Source organism: Bos grunniens, chromosome 8 (genome assembly GCF_055505025.1).
Source record: "Bos grunniens cultivar Pamir isolate PY7600 chromosome 8, Bosgru_T2T1.0, whole genome shotgun sequence".
In the NCBI taxonomy this organism is placed as follows: Eukaryota; Metazoa; Chordata; class Mammalia; order Artiodactyla; family Bovidae; genus Bos; species Bos grunniens.
Genome location: NC_141172.1, coordinates 43,668,655 through 43,691,355, shown reverse-complemented (window position 1 = coordinate 43,691,355; position 22,701 = coordinate 43,668,655). Strand labels below are relative to the sequence as shown.

General features: G+C 39.6%; 1 protein-coding gene and 1 non-coding gene across 11 annotated transcripts in view; one reads left to right on the top strand and one right to left on the bottom strand.

Annotated features, from left to right (window-relative positions):
- Positions 1–22,701, bottom strand: part of PIP5K1B (phosphatidylinositol-4-phosphate 5-kinase type 1 beta) — a 345,687-nt gene that overhangs the window by 69,215 nt on the left and 253,771 nt on the right. For all 10 annotated transcript variants that reach the window (XM_086415454.1, XM_086415457.1, XM_086415456.1 and 7 more), the window contains 2 exons: positions 21,923–22,078; positions 16,461–16,605 (listed from right to left, as the gene is read on the bottom strand). In XM_086415454.1, the coding sequence (XP_086271580.1) occupies positions 16,461–16,605; positions 21,923–22,078 (301 nt within the window). The remainder of the gene's footprint in view (positions 1–16,460; positions 16,606–21,922; positions 22,079–22,701) is intronic.
- On the top strand, positions 21,118–21,222 carry LOC147366992 (small nucleolar RNA U13). Its single transcript, XR_015132215.1, has one exon. It is a non-coding gene; the product is annotated as a small nucleolar RNA U13 (small nucleolar RNA).

The following is a 22,701-nucleotide window of genomic DNA, read 5'->3' as shown; positions in this document are numbered from 1 at the left end:
GAATTTATTTGACTAGTATTTGTACAAACCCTTCTCTTATCTGCAGGATGCTCTGTTTACAACTTACTTCCATAGAGGAAGTTTTTAGTTTCAGGGGTAAATGATCCTGTGGGTAGTTTTTTGGTTGAAACAGTCTAAACAGTTACTTAAGAAGCAGGAAATCTATCTCATTTTAAAAAAAAGAAAATCTTTAGCTTTTTCCTTATAGGCTGTGTTTGGCACTACCATTGGTGCCTTACACAACTGCCATAGCTCTCTGTCTTTGCGAACAGAACCCTCAAATTTTGAGTTTAGGTAGTGGATGGAGAACAGTAGTCACAAGGTAAGTAAAGTTCTTCCCAGAGTCCTCTGCAACAAGAAGTGGTCACGTGATCTACTTCTGGCCATGAGTTATTAAGAAGATGCTGTTGGAGGCATGACTGGGAAAGCTCCTCCCAGTTCCCCCACCCACTGGATAAAAGAACAGACCATTGCAATATGAAACACCCTCACTTTTTTTTCTTTGCTCTTTTTGTTTCCTTCTGGAATGCATTCCCTGGAGTGAGGGCACAAGGTCTAAGGCTGTGGCAGTCACTTTGTGACTCTGGGGCAACAATATGGAAAGAGCCTGTATCCCTGAGACTGTCACTGGGCAGCTGCAACCATCCTGGACTGTACACTTTCAGACTTTCTTCAAATAAATGACAAATATTCTTTTTTATATTTTAAAGCAGTATTGCTCAACCATTTTTTAGTGTCATGACATTCATAGGACATGATAATATTTGTACTGCTTGTGGGGAACATGGAGGAGATTGCTGGCACCTGAGGTGAATAGCCCTGGATTTCTTTCGCTTTGGCTGCCCTAAATCCCCTTCACCACCCTGAAGACCGAGGAGATAAATATCTCGGCTCATCTTTTTGTGGTTCACCAGTGGGCCTCACTACACAAGTTAGATCATTCTATATTCTGTTGCTTGGGCTGAAAGCACTTCCAACTAATACTGGGCTCACTTTTACTTCTTAATGCAAAGTGACAAAATTTCATAAGATAGCTTCTATATTCTCTAGCAACATATAATGCATAAGAAACAATGATTCAAGCCTAAATCACATCACAAGCTTCCACTGACTGGACTACGTGTTATTTAACTTGCGTTCTTTTTTGTCAGTTATGGGGCCACTTCCTAACTGACAAAGGTCATGTTTCATGAGATTTTCAAATAGGAAGGGCTTTCCTTGTGGCTCAGTTGGTAAAGAATCTGCCTGCAATGCTGGGTTTGACCCCTGGGTTAGGAAGATCCCCTAGAGAAGGGAAAGGTTACCTACTCCAGTATTCTGACTTGGAGAATTCCATGGACTGTATAGTCCATGGGGTTGTGAAGAGTCGGACACAACTGAGCAACTTTCACTTTTCACTTCAAATAGGAAAGCTTTCAAACAACGCAATTGAAAATATAGTCATGATTGAAGAACTGTCAATCTTAGAGGAATAAAATTCATTAGTATCTAGAAGTCCATTTATGGGTCAAGTTATTATATTTTTTTAATACAGTTTTAGGTTTGGGTACACAGGGCCTTGATAATAACTGACTTTTCTATATTCCTGTCATGTATGTTTCTAACTCTCTTTAACCAATTCCACCAGCTTACCCTATAGGGCTGACAGAAGCATTAAATAAAACAATACCTGTACAGTATCTAGCAGAATACATGGTATAGAGTAGGCATCCAATACATGTTCTTAAGATTATTATCATAACAAGTAATGTTAAAATTGTGCCTTAATTAATTGTCATGGGCTTCCCAGGTGGCTCAGTGGTAAAGAACCCGAATGCCAAGCAGGAGATACTGGTTCAATCCTTGGGTTGGGAAGGATCCTTGGGTTGGCAGAGGAAATGGCAACCCACTCCAGTATTATTGCTTGGCAAATCCTATGGACTGAGGAGCCTAGCATGCTACAGTCCATGGGGTCACAAAGAGTCGGACATGACTTAGTGACTAAACAACAATGGTAGCCATACAACTCATCAGTTTTCAAAAATTATCTTCCATATTTAGCAGAAGACTTTATAAATATTATCAGATAAGTGCTATAAAATATGCAGCTCTCACCATCCCCAGAATTCATGTAATTACTTCAGTCTTGGGCCAGCTCCCAGGTGCCCTGCTTTCCAGTCTTGGCAAACAGGTATCATGCTTCAGTTATGGCTGAGAGATGTGTGCTCTTCAAAAAAATATCCAGTTCCCCAGTTCTCTAGAGAACAGACTGAAGGGGCTTTATGTGGGAGCCCCTTGTTTATTAAGAATTGCTTTTATGTCACGAAGGCAAGGAAATGACTTTTAAATCTGTCTCAGCCATAGAATGACACATGGGACTGAATGACAATCAGGGGCAAACTGGGGAACTCCGCTCTCTCTCAGTGTCTGGGGTGATGAGCTGAAGGCATCTGTCTGTACTTGAAAAGGTAGATGTATTAATTATTGTTACAAATATGGCCAGAAGCAAGTGATCGGTACACATCTTCCTGGAATCAAGCTTTTTAATAAAATGGCATTTCCCTTTTGGAGATTCCTTCTTAGTTCAACTAAGACTATGCACCTCAAATATTGCATTTGGATAATGAAGAAATATTTTCTGAGCCAGAGAAACAGACACTACCATTAGGGACATGGAGTTTTTACTCTAGCACATTTCCTTTGCTGTAGGCATCACAGATAGTTCTTGACAAGTCATCTTTCCTAACTTCCTTTTCCTAACTCACTTTGCATAGATCTTTCACTGAACTTCTGAATACTGCTTCTATTTTATCTATTCATGCAAATATGATGGTATGATGGTTTCTTAAGAGTAAAGATTTTCCATCTTTCCACCCTCCTTAGAATCTTATATAATAGTATCCTGTGACTAGAAGGTCCTTCCCAAATGTTGGGAGATACTGAATTAAAGTATGTAAGAATGTGTATTATCTATGTTAACAGATGTGGTAAGATACTAGCCTGAGACACTGAGATGGGGCAATGTCCATTTTTAGGATCTAGATCTGATAGACTACTGCGACAGGCCCAGTGCAAGTCTATTTGCTAAGGGTTGAGGGAGATCTAATAAAGCAGATGAACTGAATTATGTCTTAAATATCAGAGGGTATGTCTAGTTAGTGGTAGGCTAACCCTAAGGACTCATGCTTTATTCCCAGGGCTAGAGACGCAGAGAAAGTCACAGAGTGGGGTTTGCTTCCCGATTTCCAACATGTTGATAAGCTATAATTCAAAGCAAAAATACAAAGTACTCATGGCAAAACAGACTCTGAAACTCATGCACACCCAAACAGACACACACTTGTTATGGATGAATCCATTATTGATGGTTTTCTCTGTTTTGAAAAAGGATGCCCTGAACAAGGAGTCAGAGAGTACAGGTCCGAGTACCAGTTTTGCTATTAAGTTACGTTGCAACCTCAGAATTCTCACTTGGCAACTCTCTGGGCCTCTATTAACATATAGACAGAGAAGCAGAGCCAGACAGAACTCATCCTATCTAATTGTACTGTCACCTCAAGCCCCTTAAAATGACAACAAAGGGTTAAAAAAGACATAAGCTTAAAAAAGAGCAGAAGATGGGGAGAGGGTAACAGACACGATATTTTGGAGCCTAGAAGGCATGTAGACAGGTAGTAACTGATTGCAAGCCCAAGAGAGCTGAATCCTAAGTCACCAGTGGGAAAGCAGAGACACACACACAGCCAGCCAAATACTCAGGCCCATTTTGGCAGAAAACTGGAAGACTTTTCCCCCAACTGATGAGCACATAGAACAGGGGACATATAGACCCAGGGACACCAGAGGAGTTGAAGGAAAACAGTGTAATGAGGTTGAATGTGTGCCTATTATAATAGACGCTGAGACACCCAGCGCTCTTCCCAGTCACAGGTCCTACAAAGCTTACAGCCAGGCTTTTCTCTATCAAGCAGGAAACTAGAAGAATCTTTCTGTAAGGAATCAAACCAGGTCAAAGTACAGACTGGTGGTGACTAACACTGGCTTCACATCAAAGAATCCAACTGATGCCTTTTAGTGAAGCTTGGGCAACTCAAATACTGAAGCTTCCAGCCAGACTTTTAATTTCCCATTCAAACATGTGGTTGAGCAACAAGCAAGGTTTTTCAGAAATTTGAGGAAAACTGTGAACATGAAAGATGAAGACCAAAACAAACAGAAAAAGACAACCCACGTAAAAATTGAGACCAAAAGACAAGAAGAGACAAAAATCAGAGCAAAACAAAAAAAGTTCTGATCTCTTCAGAAAGAAAAGAGAAGAAATTTCAACTGTGAAATAAGGAAAGATTCCTAAAAAAGATTCTCACAAAATATGGCAACAGAAATGAAAAACTCAGTGGAAGGATTAGGAGATAAAGTAGAGGAACTCCCTCAGAGGGTAAAATAGGAAGACAAATAGAAGGAAATAAAGAGAGGAAAGGAAACTGGAGGACAAATCCAGAAGATTTCATATGCACAAAAGGAGCTGTAAGAAGAAAAAAAGTGGAGGAAGGAAATTAAAAAAAAAAAAAATTACAAAAATTTCCCCAAACTCAAAAGCATGCATTTGCAGATCAAAAAGGCCCTCTGAGTGTTCAACATAATGGTGGAAAATAGACCTGCAGTAAGGCAACCCACTCCAATGTTCTTGCCTGGAGAATCCCAGGGACGGCGGGGCCTGGTGGGCTGCCGTCTATGGGGTCGCACAGAACGGACACGACTGAAGCGACTTAGCAGCAGCAGCAGCAAAGCCTATCACCATGAACCACTGAGATACAAGGGGGAAGCTGAAGAGATAATAAGCTTCTAGAAAAAAACACAGGCCATATACAGAAGATCAGGAATCCGAATAGCACTGCATTTCTCAACAGTAACCGGAAATTAGAAGATAACAGAGCAAAGACTTCACAATTGAAAACAAGAAAGATGTACAGTGCAGAGTTCTATATCAGCTAATCTATCAATCAAGTGTTAGGGTTAAGAATAAAGATTTGTTTGGACATACAAGGCCTTGAATATTTTACCTGTGATGAATCCTGAGGAAGACACTAGAGGATGTGCTCCACAAAAATGAGGGAGTAAACCAAAAAAGAGGCAGATACAGGACATGATAAACAGGGGAATCAACACAGACCAGAGGTGATTAGGATCCCAGGATGGTGGAGAAGGGAAACTCCACGGTAACATATGAACTTCAGGCCCCAGAGGGCAGTCCAACCCAGATGGGAACAGGTCAGAAGACTTTGGGGACACTTCTGTAAAACAATGAAACGAACAGAACTGGATGCACGTAAATAGTGTGGGAAGCAATTAAGACAACTGGTGAAGAGTTTAGGCTTCTGTTAAATACAAATACATAGAAAGCTAAGCAAATAAAAGGACAAGATGATTATTTATTCCAGAGAAAACAAAAAGTCATACAGAAAAGGAAACCAAAGCTCAATATTTACATAGTTATAATAAAACACTCGATATAGATCTAAGCACAGTCATGATGTAACTATACTGGCAGACTAGAAGGGCGGGTGGGAAGGGTGCATGTATGGGGCAAAAAGACAGCTAAATATTCATCTTCTATAGTGGGAAATTATTAGTTAATGTCCAAACCTAATGTCGAGAAACAGCAATACAAGCATGCTGTTTAGAAATACGGAATTAATTACCACATGAATCAGGTAGAAGAGCTGAAAGTGGTTACATCTGGGGACAGTAAAGTGTAAGGGGAGGTGAACAAGGACCGGCTCTTTTTCCTAATTAACTTTATACAACCATTTGACCATTTAACTCAGTATATAGAATTTTGATATAAAAGAATAAAAGAATTGGAGGATATGATGTCAAAGTGTGTGTGTTAGTCACTCAGTCGTGTCTGACTCTCTGTGATCCCATGGACTCTAGCCCACCAGGTTCCTCTGCCCATGGGATTTTCCAGGCAAGAATACTGGAGTGGGTTGCCATTTTCTTTTCCTATGACGTCAAAATACTCTTCTATTTCCAAAGCTCCATGATTCTTTTAGGGAAAGTTTAGCTACTAGGATTGGAAACACATCAGGAAGGTGAGCAGGAAAACTCACTTATTAACACGTCTGACTTCTCTCCTGTCACAACCCAGTGACGACAAAGAAAATGGCCGGTAATGGCAGTTAGAATTATTAGGAAATGAACCCAGATGCACTTACATATAGATAAAAGATGAAACACTTCTGCCCAGACTATGAGTACATAGAAATATTCTTCCAATGTGATGAGAAACAACAAAAGACAGAGAAATTAACCCATATTTTATCAAGTAGCCATTATGATGAATTTTCATTTTAGCCAAATCCTTAGTTGAGAAAACAAGTCTGGTTGTTTTTAAGTTCTTTTGTGACCTTCCAAACACTAATTCTTAATATGGCTGGCCAGAAAATTAACTAATAAACTCCTTTATATCATTATATTTCATCTTTATTACTTTATCCTTGAAAGCAGGTGATTAAATAATTACATTTTGGATTAGTATTATTCTGATTTGAGATTTTATTGATGCCTCCTAATTCCCTCATTAGACTTACCTAACTCTCCTGACACCCAGACTATCATGAGCTTCAAGCAAAAGGCTGTTGTGTAGGTGTGTTTAGTTGGCCTGTGGGCTGGAGGTGGAGCGGGGGAGTCTGTCAAGTTTCTCTGAAATTAATGAGTCCTCAGTAGCAGGTTTACACTTGTGGACTTCCACAGTGAAATTGTACCCTCAAAGATCACCAACTCGTCTAAATTACAAGGAGATAAAGCTGGCTACTTGGGAGATAATTCCATAGATAACAAGATTAAACGGAGGATGTTGAGAATCAACTTCCTTCTAGAGCCTTGGAAGAAATGATGTTTGTTACCTTGTGTATATTCAGTATGTCAGAGTTGCAAAATCAAACTTGGGATTCTGGCAGAGCCTGGCACCTGGGGGTCCCTGGATGGAGGAGGAAGGGAGGGAGCTAGTAGAGAGAACCTAGAAGGAGTTCACACATCATAGTCTCAGGCCCTGGCAGTCATCATTACTTTGTATTGTGGTTATCAGAACTAGATGAGAAGGCAAATGGGAACACAGGAGATGCACTAAAAGAGGGTACCCCAAAGAGAGGCTGTTGACAGCTGAAGTGATAAGGACAAGCCCACGGCGCTGCCTTGTATGGGGTCACTTGGACAGGAGTCGTCTAGGGGAAGATACTAACTTCATAAGGCTGGCTAAACTGAAGGGTGGAATTAGAGTGTGATGCAGACAAGTCAAACAGGCAGAGGGCGATGGTCAGGGTCGAGACGGTGACTTCTAGGGGCCCAGAAGGATCAAACTGATCTCTAAGTAGACCAAGAGAGTCAACAAGCTCATGGGATCTCAAACAGATGCCTTTGCTTGGCCACTGAGTCAAGGGTCTCTGTAGACTTAGTCAAGTCCAGAAGAGCAGAAATGTAGTTTGGCCAAAGGTCACAGAGGCTGAGCTGGGAAGCCAGTCTAGGGCAGGCTGGAGTCTTCCAGAGGTATCGTTAACCTAAAATTCCTTTAAGGCAAGGGAATCTTTGCTTAGGATATGTCCAGGTAGAGCTGAAGTACAAGAAAGGCATTGAGGTCCTGTCTTCCCACTATCATCTGAAACCCCTTCCACTTTGCATGGCAGGCATTACATATTATATCCTCTTAAGTCCTTGAATGAGCCCATCTGTGTATTAGCTTAACCACAAGGCAAAGAAATTGTTTCATACCTCAGAAAAAATACAGAAGGAGAGGAATATCTTTCAAAAAACTTTTTTCTTCAACTCCACCATGAGTTGAAGAATTCCTTGAGCAGTGTGGAAAACCTAGATGGAGGAATCAATCACATTCTGAGATGCATTTCTCTAGAGGTTCAGTGAAGAAGGGCAGGGGTTTGGGGAGGGTCTACAGAGGTACATCCACCACCAGCAAGACATTCTTCCAGAGACTGCATTAGTGGCCGAAGTCAAGCAAATAGACATGATGGTTTGGTCCCAGAACTACAATGTAGAAAATAGACTGAAGAGGTTATTTTTGACCAGTTAAGATATCCAAAGGCTGGCCAACATTTTTCCACATTTTTTCCCCCTCATATGGCTTACTCATCAATTGGATCCATTAAAAATTTTTAATAATGCACGAAAAGCACCTAGAAATATTACCATGTAACAATTCATCAAAAAATGTGAGTGTTCTTTGAATTAATGCTGAATCCTAAATTATTCTTCATAAATGTCAGATATCTGAAAAGTTCACTTCAATTTCCTGCCTAGGCTGAAACATATGAGGGATCATTTGAAAAGCTAATCACTTCAGAAGTAATTTTATAATTTGTCAAAAAAAAACCAGTGTCATCTAACAAAATCCAGGCATAGAGTATATGATGTAAATCTGGGTTTCTTTTGGCCTGGGTTTGTGGAGAGGAAGCTAAACTAACAGGCATACTGTGATGCTGAATCAGGCTCCAATTTTCTCTGCAGGGGCCCCAATCACAACTGGAAAAGGATATGAACATGGCTCTTAGATTTGCCTGAAACACAGCATGCCTAAAAAGGTCCTAATTTCTAAAATAAGACATTCTTCTCTTGGGAGGCTGGGTAACAAAGCAGGCTTTGCCTCAGGATTCTGAGGACTGCTATTCTCCCCAAACATGTATCATCATTTGCTTGGTGACCTGCTTTCCTGACACTAAACCCTTCTCTTAACTCTAAGGAGAATGGAAATGACATTACATCTCTCCACTGCCTCAAATGTGTTTGCTTTAAACTGAGTTATAGCCAGTTGATAAGATGGGGTGGACTGGGGTCTTGGCAATAAAGTGCATTGTCTAGGGCAGGGGTGATGGCTACCTTGTCTATCGCCTGCTCTATCAGCTGGATTCCCCAGGTTTACAAACCTCTTTGTGGAATTCTTGAGCTCAAGAACCTTTCTTATCTAACCCATGTACCTGGAATTAGCTAAGACATTTCTTTGAGTATTTAAAACCAGCATCTACTCTAGTATAGTATCAGGGAAAGCATTATTGGCTATCAGACTTATTGGTAAATACTGAAGTCTCTAATTACCCACATTATTAAAAAAATTATAGCTACCTTACGTTCTATTATTACCTTGGCACAGTAATAAATTGGCTCTGATTCCCTTTAAGAGAGTCTAAATTGATTTTTGTTCTTGCACACACTCAATCTTTATAAAACTTTGATTTTTATAATTCTTTTGTGTGAAGGATTTTATATCTATCTCAGTTTTCCCTTTGTGTGCTGAGGCTATTATTAATATTCTGTCTCAACTCTCCTTTGCAAAGCTGGGGCCAAGAGTTGGCAAACCACGTACCTCAGGCTCCTTGGCCAGGTTCTGCCAGTTGAGGACACTGCCAGGAAATGAGACAAGAGGAAGAGAGAAGGCTTGGGTCTCTTCCTACATTTTTCTTTCTTTCTTCTTTGGTGATGTCTTTGGAGCTGGCCGTGTCCCTGCCACTCTCCCAGCTCTGTAGGTGACATCCTTTTCTATTGTCCCTGTTCCTCAGGGGGCATCTGGTCCCCAGGTGTGGCCTCCTTCCTGAGTTTGAGGTTCTGGTGACATGGCAGGGCTCCTGCTAGGAGCAGTTTCCTGCAGTTATTTAGTTGGGTTTCTGCAACTCCCTGCTTTCACTCTTTCAGCCTCCCACACTCTGTAACCCTTTCCTAAATTCTCTCTGAAATTCCAAGTGTGTTTTCTGTTTCCTTGACAGGACTCTGACTAACAGAGTACTCCATGAGGGCTTTTTGCCAAAAATAACTATATCTTGCCCCTTAGAGTGGGACTTATGGGGAAACTGCAATGTGTCAGGGTCTGGAATCACTTATTTTAACGAGTATTTTGAGGCTGCTTACTATGTGCCAAGAGGCATAAGTGCTCTCCAAAGATTATTACATTTAATCTCTGTAACAATGCTCTGGTGGGTAGCATAATAATCCACATTTTATAAATGAGGAACTGAGGCACACAAAGTTAAGGTGACCTGCCCAATGTTCGAGAGGTGGAAGTGGCAGCTGGAGGACTAATGCCCTAACTGATGATTTATAATACTGAAAGTGAAAGAGAAAAACCTGACTGGGGCTGATGGTGGCAAGAAGGTCCATCTGCAGGCAGGAGTACTGAGATGAAGATGCATAAAAGCACAAGAGTCTGTCGAGGTCAGGTTCAAAATCTAGCATCAACAGAAGGGCTACAGAGACCTTCTGATGGGCTGGCAGAGCCCCCAGCTGGCATCTAGGTACAGCAAGGAGCTGCCATGGCCACAGCAGATACTGCAGGCATGCACTGTCCCTCTCTGGAGGTTATGGTTACAGAACTGGAATTACTAGCAAGTTTGTGCCCCCAACATTTTCTCCCTTTGTTTTGTAAGTAATAAAGATTCCTTTGAACCTTACTATGTCAACAGAGGATTCAGGGTTTTCTAAATCAAGCAGAAACATACCTAACAAGTCTCTTCTCAGTGAACTTCTGCCATTTATGACCATGTGATGGCGGAGCCTGGTGGGCTGCCTTCTATGGGGTCACACGGAATCGGACACGACTGAAGCGACTTAGCAGCAGCAGCAGCAATGAGTATTATGTACAGGGTTATTATGCTTAGCAAAAAGTCAGACAGAGAAAGGCAAAAACTGTATATTAACACGTATATGTGAAATCTAAAAAATGAATGAATGAATATGACAAGTATAGCAACAGATTCACAGATACAGAGAACAAACTAGTGATTCCCAGTGTGGGGAGAGAGCATGGGAGGGGCAAGTTAGGGGCAGGAGAGTAAGCGATACAAACTACCATGTACAAAACAAATAAAAGCAACAAGGTTACAGGGAATCTGACCAATATTTTGTAATAACTTTCAGTGTAGTATAATCTACTAAAGTATTGAATCACTATGTAATACACATAAAACTAATATTATAAATCAACTATAATTCAATTTAAAAAGTCTCTCAATGATCATGTACCAATTTGAAGTGTATCTGGAGAATTGAAAATAAAAACGTAAGGAAACAGCTATTTTAAGTTTCTTGTGAATTTAAACTAATATGTCATATTTTTAGTGTTTGAAAACCAAAACTAACATTTTTGAAAGTGAAAACCCTTACTCAAAATCACATGGAAAAAGAAAAGGCAAAACAGATAGGGAAGAAGAGAATGTGTGTGGATATTACTGAATTTCCATTAAAAGCATCATCTAAAAGCCATCTTGTCTGAGACAACTGTCCTTGTCTAAGGACAACTGTTGACTAGCTGAGGCTGTGCCTTAATACACTCCCTGTCAGTGCTGTGTGTGGATAACATGGCTCTATTTTTTTGCCACTTGACCTCAGGAAAGTTAGCTAAATTGCTAAGCATCCCTCATCTGTAAACTGGAGATAAGATAGGGTTGCTGTGAGAATTACTAAAGGAAATCAGCCCTGATTATTCATTGGAAGGACTGATGCTGAAGCTCCAATACTTTGGCCACCTGATGTGAAGAGCCAATTCACTAGAAAAGACCCTGATGCTGGGAAAGATTGAAGGCAGGAGGAGAAGGGGACGACAGCGGATGAGACGGGTGGATGGCATCGCTGACTCAATGGACATGCATTTGGGTGGGCTCTGGGACATGGTGAGGGAGGGGAAACCTGGGGTGCTGTAGTCCATGGGGTCGCAAAGAGTAGGACATGACTGAGCGAATGAACGACAATGAGAATGAAGTGACTTGAGTCAAGAACACAGATCCTTAATAAGGCCCCATAACTAGCTATTTGGTAGTTATTATTGGATTATATTTGATGGTTTGAAGTATAACTAGTACTATGATAGAAAAGTTCCCATAACTATCATGTTTTTAGTAAGCAAACTTAGCTCAGTGACTTCTAGAATAAACATCATAGGTAGATATTAACATAAGCCCACTACTTTGCCAACTAGAAATACTTTAGTTATTAAATAGTGAAAATAAAAAATGCTCAGAGGGCCAGAATTCACATTAAGGAAAAAAACCCCAACTGACCATCTGTGCATAACATACACATCAAGGATAAGACCAGAGGTCTTCGGAGACCATGATGAGAAAGGTGGCACAGTGGAAAGACCGCGAGGCTTGGGCCCCAGAGACCTGTGTTCCGATTTAAATCCTGTTAGCAGGCTCTGTGACTTTGGATATGTCATATAATGCATGTCTCTGCATTTCTCTTCCTTTATCTTTTAGACAACATCTGTAAAATAATGGGTCTCTAACATTCTTTGGGATGGCTCTACTTATATGTCTTTAAATTTGAATGATGAGCAATTTGTGGGGAGGAGCTTGTAGATAGAGGCAACTGTTCCACCCTCTCTGAGGTTTACCATTCTCTACTGGCAGGAAGAAAGGGCCAGAACTGTGCTTGGAACCACTGAGTCAGCCTTTGAGGTCTCAAATGTTGGACTCCACATTTAGGGAGCCTTTGCCAGCTGTCTCTCCGTGGACGAATGACCAGTGGTTTTCCTCTGACCTATCCGTCCTTTTCTCAATATTTCAAATGTCTTCAGTCTGAGCCAACTATTAGAAATAGCCACTGGCAAAACATGAGACTAGACAGAGTGGTGATGTTGGTAAAGACATCTTTGGTGTGGAAAGGATAAACATACTGGAATGCAGTAGGGCTTTCTGTCCTTATGCATTATAAGAGCTTCATGTTTGCTACCAACTGTGCAGGAAATCACAAAAAGAATTAAGATTCATGTGTGCATCCAATTTCCACAACACTAAACTGTTTTTAACTTCGAGGTAAAACACATTTGCCTCTGTATTCCTTAATGCTCAATTTATATAGATAAAAACAGAATTCTTATTAGGAAAGAAGAATTCAAGAATCAAAACTTCAGAATTAAAATCCCACCATTTGACTGGGAAGCAAGAACTTATAACAGTTCCTTTGTAGTCTTATGAATTCCATGCTCTAACATAGGACTGTTGAGTAGAACTTGAAAATATATACTCCCAGTAATCAAGTCAAATATATACTTTAAAAATGATAGTATTTTTTGTTTCCTAGTCAAATTTTGGAATGCACTGGAAAAAAATAATAAATTGCTACTGGAATTTTTGAAGTCACAAAGAATAATCTTTTTAAAAAAAAGGAGTAATTCTAAGAGACAGCAGCAGCCCACTACAGTATATGATTCAGGAGTGGAAACACCTAGGCACTAACTGACACTCTTCAAACTTAAAAGATTCTGAAAGGATGGACACAATGACAACTGCTAGTTGGAATATTCACAGCATATCTAAGTACAGTTACGTATAGTATGATGTGGAAGTGGGAAAACAGACCACTCTGCCTTAACATAAAAGTGATTCATAAAGAAAAGGGAAACCCTAACATGAATTATAACACCAATTTTCTTTACAGGCTGTCTGGATTAGGTTTTAAACTTTAGCGGGCCTGAAGAGAATTAGAATATTGTCTATGTATCGCCTCAAGAGACATCATGTAGGACTTCGAGGACTCTAAAGGAAAAAAATGATAGGAACAAAATATGACAACTTCTTTTCAATTGGCTGGTAAGGCTTCCCTGCTGAGTAATTAGGGGTGGGCATGGTGGGTGGGGAAGTAGGCATATTGATTCCCTGGGGTTGAATCACCATTATTTCTCTTCAGGGTTCTTTAGCACCTCTGTGCCTTTTTTGCACCTTTTCCTTATGACTTCCCTACGGCAGTCTTAAGATCTGAGGCATGTCTTTGACTTCTCTTACACATCATGGGTGAAGAGCAGAAATGCCCACAGGAGCAGGCAGGCCAGAGCAGAGGTGACCACAGCAGAGGGTGCTGACCCAGAGCGTCCATGTGCTCCTCTCCAGCGTGAAGCAAGGGAGCCCAGTGATGCCACAACTAGTGGGTTTTCAAAAGAATATGGGCATTTTAGTGAAATATGATATGATTACTTAGTGATGATTTAGTGATATGATTTTAAAATGTTGGTTTATTTAAAAAATATTCTCAGTTCACAACATGCTTTTCTCTGGCTTGCATCCCTCCGGCAGGACCTCCACTTGATTGTGGCAAAGGTTGCAAGGCTACTGGTGGGCCAGCTCGGGGGTGTGTACCTGGAGTGGATTTTCTAATGTCCCACCCACAGCACAACGCACCCCCAAGCCTTTAAGACTTTGCGGATTCTCTGTATCAAATCCCTTTCTGCTTAAGACTGAGTGGTTTCTTGTTCTTGCAACTGAACCCAGATGGATAGCTAAATATATCAAATTGTAACTTGGGAGATACAATGCCACAGAAGATTTATTTCAAATAATTCACTTAAAAAAAGAGAAAGGGGAAAATATCATAGACAACACTGATGCTTTTCCCATCTAAATGATAACCTGTATCAGCATAAATAAAGGTATCAAGAGTTGTATACCACAGCCCTGGAACAGGCAAGGTATCTCCCAAGCTGGCCAGAAAGGATTGGGAGTTAGAAGGAACTCCGATTCAGATCCTCAAGGAACCTTATAAATACCCAAGAGTTAAATACCTCTGGTCAAGAGACTGAACCACAACCACTGCCACCAAAAACAAACATACGAAACCCTTGTATTTTTGTGCTGAAAATTCTAGTATGTAATTTAACAGCACATCCAACTATCCAATGGTAAAGAAACCACCACAGCTTCACATGAGAATTGATTTTGACCTTTCAAAGAACTTCCTGTGACTTTCCATCTTTTGAGCTGCTATTTACATTTGAGAGCAAAAGAACAGTTTTTCACAGCTGTACCATATGAACAGGAAAAACTGTTGCTTGACTAATTTACATAACAAATTTGAACTTTCAAGGTACATGTTCATGGTATAAATTACTTTGAATTTTTCTAATCTGAGGAAGCTACCCAAATTACTTTTACAGTTCAGATGAGTTGAATAAGTTACAACAGAGCCTTATTTGTTGGTCCTAGAGTAGAGTGATCCAAATGGAAGTCCAGGCAAGATTTGTGAATCACCTTGTCCTTCCTTCCTCTTTTTCAGACTGTCTCACCTGCTACCACCTAACCTGTATCTAGCTGACAGAGAAGGGAGCAGCAACAAAAAGGAATTTCTACAGAAGCTTCAACTGCCAAATCTTAACCTGCTGAAGACGAAGCTAGGATTTACAAGGATGCACACATTAAAAATGAATCTATCATATTGAGTCCTCTTTCTGGAGGTGAACCAAGCTGCTAGGTTGGAGGGGGAAAATAACTTACTGTATAAAAAGCACTTGTACAAATTTGATCTTGATTCTTGAGAGCTGAATTTTAATAAGAACCAGTTCAACATTTAACAGATAATTACTGAGAAGGTATACACAGTATTCCCTACCCTGTAATTGAAGCTAGTTACAAAAATGCCTATATAAAAGTAGAAAAAATAGCTAATCTCACAATGTTGTGATCTTTTGGTGAAGATATTTTCTATTACTAGAACCAGTGTTTGAAAACATTTTATTTACCTAATTTTTTATTAGAAAAATACCTAACAAAAATTAACTTTCTATCCAAGAAAGTTCAGTAACCCACCCCAACATTCAGATTCACAGTAAATGTTTGAGAGTCACTGTATTAGTTTCCTATTGCTTCTGTGGCAAACTGTCATAAACTTCATGGCTTAAAATAAGACAGATTTATTATTTTATACCTCTAGCAGTCACAGTCCTAACATTCAAAGGGTTGGAAGTACTGTGTTCCTCTGTGGATGCTCTAAGGCAGACTGTTTCCTTGTCTGTTCTGACATTTAGACTCTGCCTGCATTCCTTGGCTCATGCCCCTTTGTATACCTTCAAAGCCAACAATGTAGCATCTTCAAATCTTTCTCCCTCTCTTATCTCTGCTTCTGCCATCACAGCTCCTTGTCTGACTCTAATCCTTCCTGATTTCCTCTTATGTGGACCCTGTGATTGTGCTGGGTCTATCTGGATAATTCAGGATACTCTTCCCATTTCCGGATCTTTAGCTTAGTCATATTGGCAAAGCCCCTTTCACTATGTAAGGGAAGAGCATCAGAGGTGCCGGGGATTAGGACATAGACAGGAGGGCTGTTATTCTGTTTATCGTGGCTACTAAGATCACTCATACAAAAAGAAAATACTCAAATATCTTTGCAACTATTTGTGAAAATATTAACCAAGAGTGCTTGCTTTACAAAAATTCATAAGATTATTAAAACAAAAATGATGAAAGATTCACATTCCCCCATAGAATCAAGTATACATACTTTCTACAGGACACGATGATTAACTGTGAATAAAATCATAAGGATCTTCCCTCCTACCACGGTAAAAATGCAGATTTTCTGTTTTTCTTACAGGGCAGGCAATGGTCACAACCTGGTTGTCAGGGATGACTGGATGACTCATTCAGAGACGCTGGTCTAGCTGTGACATTAACATGGTAATAGCTGGTTGGTAATTTGATTGTACTAAGTATTACCTGTTTGAATAAAGCGTAGTCCTGTCATGTGGATAATGTTCATTGACATACAAGGAAGAAGATGAAATTGTGGTCGCCAAGGAAGCGGCTTCAAACAGCGATGGAGTACTAGGCACCAGATCTGGCCTGTGTCGGGATCCCAGTGCTGCGTGACAAAAAGCAAAACAAGCCCTCATGAATCTCACTAATAAATGTTGTTTCAGTGTCTATGATAATCTAAATGAGTCAAAAGCGTTCATTTTACATATCAGGCTGCAAATTAAATTGTGAATTAATTGTGCTCCTCTGAACTGCAGCAGAAATGTAAATAGCTTCTTGGAAACAGGTTAAACAGAAAGGAAATTGCACTAATTTACAAAATGGCTAATGGAAATGACATTATGAATGTTCTTTTTCAAACCTAATAAAGTGATTTACTGTTTCAAAAGATGACATAAAAAACTCCTAGGAGCTTGAAGAGATAATTCGACAGAGATTAAAAGGATGATTGGCAAATGTATAAACAGTGAACCTGATCCCCCTTGTGAGGCTGTGCTCACATCTGCGATTCTCAGTGCAGATCTAAGAACTCAGATTTGCTAAGAGCCAGGAAACAAATGCTTCAGAGACTAACAGCCAGCTAGACCTTAACCTTGTTTGAGCCCACATGCATCTGTGAATATTATTCACAGCTCTCCTTGATATTATATTTTAACAAGCAAAACTGCTTTTTTTTTTTTCTTAATGAGAACTCATTTTTATTTAAAATGTAGGTACCTATGGAAGTACTCATGCAAGAGTATCCCCCATCAGGAAAGTAGAACAGTCAAGGCTATGCTCACTCTGAGTCTACATGGATTTTTTTTTTTTTTTTTGGACAGTTGAATCTGGATCATTTTAAATCATCCTCTCCCAATGGACAAATTCACACCAATTACTGGTCAGTCTGTCAGAGATAGTGTTTTGCTTAAGGGACCAACAGCAAAGATCAGAGTTCCTTTAAAAAGAAACATAAATTCCCAGAGATAGAATATTGTGAACGAATCTTGTTTTTATCATTCCATAGTTGGACCTTTATTCCCCTCATGGAGATACTTTATTTTTTAATTTTATGGAACTACAGCCGACACATATTCAATAACACTGGATCAGGTTTAGGTATATAACATAGTGATTTGATATGTTTATTGGATTGGCCAAAAAGTTCGTTTGGGTTTTTTCTGTAAGATGGTATGAAAAACCCGAGTGAACTTTTTGGCTAACCCAATATATATTGTGAAATGATCATCACAATAAGTTGAGCTAACATCCCATCACCACACACACTTTTAGCATTTTTTTCTGGTGATGAGCATTTTTAAGATCTCCTCTCTTAGCAACTTTCAAATATGCAATACAGTTATTATTAACTTGAGTCACTATGCTGTACTGTGGATTCTTTTTAATCCTTTCCCCAAAGCAAGCTAAAACAGATGATAATAAATACAATGTAGCCTTAAGGTGTTTGTGGTATTCTTTTACAGGCTCAGAATTATGTACTGTCATGAAGTGTATGAATGGAAATTGACCCTAATTGGCATAACAACATGTGAGGTTTTGGACTTTGGATTTGGAGGGATATAGATGGAGATGTGGGGTGAGTAATGGAAGGAAAAGGGGGAAGGCATAGAAGGCCTGGACTCTGGACTAGGAGACTAGACACACATTAAAGTGTAGGAGACGGTGCAGTTTTGCCTCTGAGTCAGATCAAAATAAAGAATTGCCATGATGACTAATAGATGATGAGCATATAAAATTATACAAGTACTCAACATTCAAAAATCAACAAGTCTAGCAGTTGACAAATGGCTGGCAATCTTCAACATACTTGATTCCACCTTCTCATTAAATACACAGAAAAATATGAAAACTCTCAAGAATATAGAAAAGTGGATCTGAAACACAAGCTCACATCAGATTCCAATGAATCGCTATTAAATATAAGGTGGATGGAGCTGGACTGAGAACAACTACTACAGACTTGGGTCTTGGGCATACTCAGCTTGACTTCATAAACCAGAGGCTTCCTGAGTGATAGATTATAGAAAAACACTACCTGTCCAGTGACTTGGGCCTGGGTCAGAGAGCACCCAAACACCAGATAGCTGACTCTTAGGAGCAGCTCCATGAACCAGAGCACTGTTTCCTTATGTGCCCATACCCTTCAGTTTTAAAAAAAACTAACTAGTATGGTGGGAAGAATTCTAGAATGTTCCCCAGTGACCTGCACCCTTATATAATCTCCCTTTGAGTGTGGGTAGAAGCTGTGAGAATGATGAGATATTATTCTTGTTATTATTTTATCTTATGTGGCAAAAGGAATCTTGCAGATTTAATTAAGGCTACTAATCAGTTAACCCTGAGTTAGTCAGAGGGTTTACCCTTTATTCAGGTAGGCCTGGCCTAATCATGTGAACCCTTTAACTATATTAAAGGGTCAGACACCGTCATGGCAGAGATTCCAAGTGTGAGGGGCACTGACTTGCAGGAAAGTCTCTGTCTGAAGATGGAGGGGGCTGCATGGCAAGGAACAAGGATGGTCTCTAGGGGTGAACCCGGCCCACACCTGTCAGATAGCAAAGACATGAGTACTTCAGCCCTACGACTGCGAGGAAGTGAATTCTGCCAACAACAGGAAGTGCTTGGAGGAGGGGGTCTTCTCCAGAACCTCCAGATGAGAACTCAGCCTAGCCAACACCTTGATGACCCGTTTCTGAGGTGACCCTGATAAAGTTGTGTTCAGAGGACCAGGTAAACCTTGCTAGTCTTCTGACTTACAGAACTGGAGATGATAAGTGGAGGTAAGCTGCTAACCTTCTGGTCATTTATCACATGGCAGAAGAAAACGAATACAACCCAGACATACTGAGAATGACAGAGAACACATGATTAAACACCGGAGGGGCGTTCGGTGATGAGTTGGCGCACTCTGAAAGGGAAGTCCCCAAATGCAGAGCATTATAAAAAGACTGAAGCTTGCAGCAAACTTTGTAGATGCAGAGAATTGTCCAGATAAATTCATTTAAAAATAATACATCAACAGTTTCAAAGAATACGCTCAACAGGTTCTTCTTCAACCTTCCGAGACCTTTTCTGGTGAAATGCCTTTAGATTCAAAGCAGTAGATCCAGTAGTTCATTTGAAAAAAAGCACGATTTGTGCACTGCTTCCTATGTTTCCAGACTTTCTAAATGCTATGTAGTGTATTTATTATACTTATCCCCTTAGATTAACAACTGGACTCATAGCTTACACTTTAGAAGCAATATATACATGTTTAAATGAGTATAGCTGACAGAAGCCATATTGAGCACACTATCTGAAAGTTTGTCACAGTTTAAAAATGAGTTAATTCTAGAGAATTAAGCAGTGTCGTAGGGAGATACCAACACAGGGAAGCTAGGGAAAGAGCATGGATGTCAGAAACTGGAGCCATTAACTCAGAGTGAGCAGCAAGGGCAATTCAGTAACTCTTGTCGAAATTGCTAAATCTGGGTAAAAGTTAAAGAAATCCAACTTGGCACGTATGGATAAGTGCTGCAAAAGGGCCAAGGATGAACACGCTATTTTAAAGACTCTTGAGGAAAATAAAACCCCAAGGAGAGATCTAATATTCTACAGGAAGTAAAAGAAACTTTCAGGAAATGCTGGGATTCCCAAAAGAATAAACTGATAATAAAATCTAAAATGTTACTTCCTCTTATAGGATTAGAAGAGAAAATCCAAATGATTAACTCAATAGATAGAGAAAAACATTTGATAAAATGCAACACTCATTCTTGACAAAAATTTTAGAAACTAGGAATAAAAAGGAACTTCCTTGACTTGGCTATGGGTATCTGATACATCAAACTACTTTCTCAGAAGTGAAACATTAGAATTCCCTTTAAAATCAGGATGAGGCAAGGCTGCCCACAAGCACTACTTCTATTTATCATTGTACCAGAAGCCCTAGTCAGCAAGTAAGAAAGATGTGAGGTCTATGCAGTAGCAACAAATAGCCAGAAAAACCAAATCTTAAAGATACATTATCTGAAAAGACAGAAAACACATATCTGTCTTTATCTCTACAACGATTTGAGAAATATATCTAACAAAAGGTAGGAACATGACATGCCAGGAGAAAATTATAAAACTTCTATTAAACTCATTAAAAAGGACCAAAATAAATTGGTAATTCACTGCTATGCTGTTGGTCAGTTCAGTCGCACAGTTGTGTCTGACTCTTTGCGACCCCATGTACTGTGGCACACCAGGCTTCCCTGTCCATCACCAACTCCCGGAGCTTGCTCAAACTCATGTCCATAGAGTCCGTGATGCCATCCAATCATCTGATCCTCTGTTGTCCCCTTTTCTTCCTGCCTCGTATATGTATATAATGTCTATGTGTGTTTGAAAAAAAAAAAAAAATATATATATATATATAAGCACAGACCAAGGTCTACTAGTGAAAATACCAAAACCTTCAGATTTGGTACCTTCAGGTAGTGGGATTATAGATCTTTGTTTCTGAATATTTTAGTATGTTCTAATTATTTTTTTTTTTACCATAAACCAATACGGGATTGTTTATGTGTTTCAAAAATTTTACATTAACTGTGTCATACTATAAATATCTTTTAAAAAATCAGTTAAGAAGATCCTTTTGTAGTTCATGAGTGTGATGATTGGGTGTTCATGATGCTGCATGACATGTGCCTCCCTGCAAACCTTGTTAAGACACCGGCACAGTACCTGTCTGATGTAAAAAAAAAAAAAAAAAAGTCAGTTAAGAAACTTTGTTTCTTAGAGAAACTATTTTCTAATTTTTCTACTGTGAGTTTACATTACTTGTATGAATAAAAAAAAACTAGAAGCCCATCAGCAGATGAATGGATAAGAAAGCTGTGGTACATATACACAATGGAGTATTACTCAGCCATTAAAAAGAATACATTTGAATCAGTTCTAATGAGATGGATGAAACTGGAACCTATTATACAGAGTGAAGTAAGCCAGAAAGAAAAACACCAATACAGTATACTAACGCATATATATGGAATTTAGAAAGATGGTAACAATAACCCTGTGTACGAGACAGCAAAAGAGACACGGATGTATAGATCAGTCTTATGGACTCTGTGGAAGAGGGAGAGGGTGGGGAGATTTGGGAGAATAGCATTGAAACATGTATAATATCATGTATGAAACGAGTCGCCAGTCCAGGTTCGATGCACGGTACTGGATGCTTGGGGCTGGTGCACTGGGACAACCCAGAGGGAGGGTGGGGGAGGGAGGAGGGAGGAGGGTTCAGGATGGGGAGCGCGGGTATACCTGTGGCGGATTCATTTCGATATTTGGCAAAACTAATACAATATTGTAAAGTTTAAAAATAAAATAAAATTAAAAAAAAAAAACAAGAAAAGAAAGAAAAAATTCTTGTGGTTTAAGTTCTGTGTCTTTACCTTCTTCATCAAGGCTGCTAAAACTCTGCCCTTCAGTCAGCAAATCATGCTTCTCATCCTTCCATTCCTGGCTAATTGAGGACACAATTTCCTGTGAGGTTGCCTTCAGGGCGGCGATGGAGTTGCACCGTTTCTTAGAAGGTGACGCCTTCAAAGCTTGAAAAAGAAAAAAATAGATAATTATTGTAAAACCACATTAATAATATTTTTTAATTAAAATTTTACTCATGACTTATTAACATTTTAGTCACTATCTGAGTAGGGCGCAAGGAGCTTTGTTTTACATACACAAGGAAAGGGAAACAATATTATTTGTCCAAAGTGACTTAAATCAAAATGTCTTAGAATAAATCCGGGTTGAGCTGTCTTTTCAGATTTTGAAATGCAGTCTTACTTGAGGTGAAATTCAAATGTTTATTGCTAAAGAATTATTTTTCCTCCTCTGAGCAATGTTTTTCTAGTGCTGAGAGGAGGCTGAGTGGGTTGATAAACGCAGATGGTAAAGTAAGGAGAATTCTCATGACCCCAGTTTTATTAACTTGGGACTGGGAATTTCTAAACATGCCAATGTTTAATCTTATACTTATGTTACCCAATTTAGCCAAGTTACTTCTGGTTTGCTTTTTTTCTTTGAGTGACTTTCCACTCAAATTTCCGACCCTTTCAGTCTTTTCTAGGTCATGGTTACATTAGATGTATTATTCACTCCTGATCTTTGTCCAAATAGCATTCTATGACTTCTGAAGTGTGTTGGAAACCTGTACCAAGGCAAGTGTACT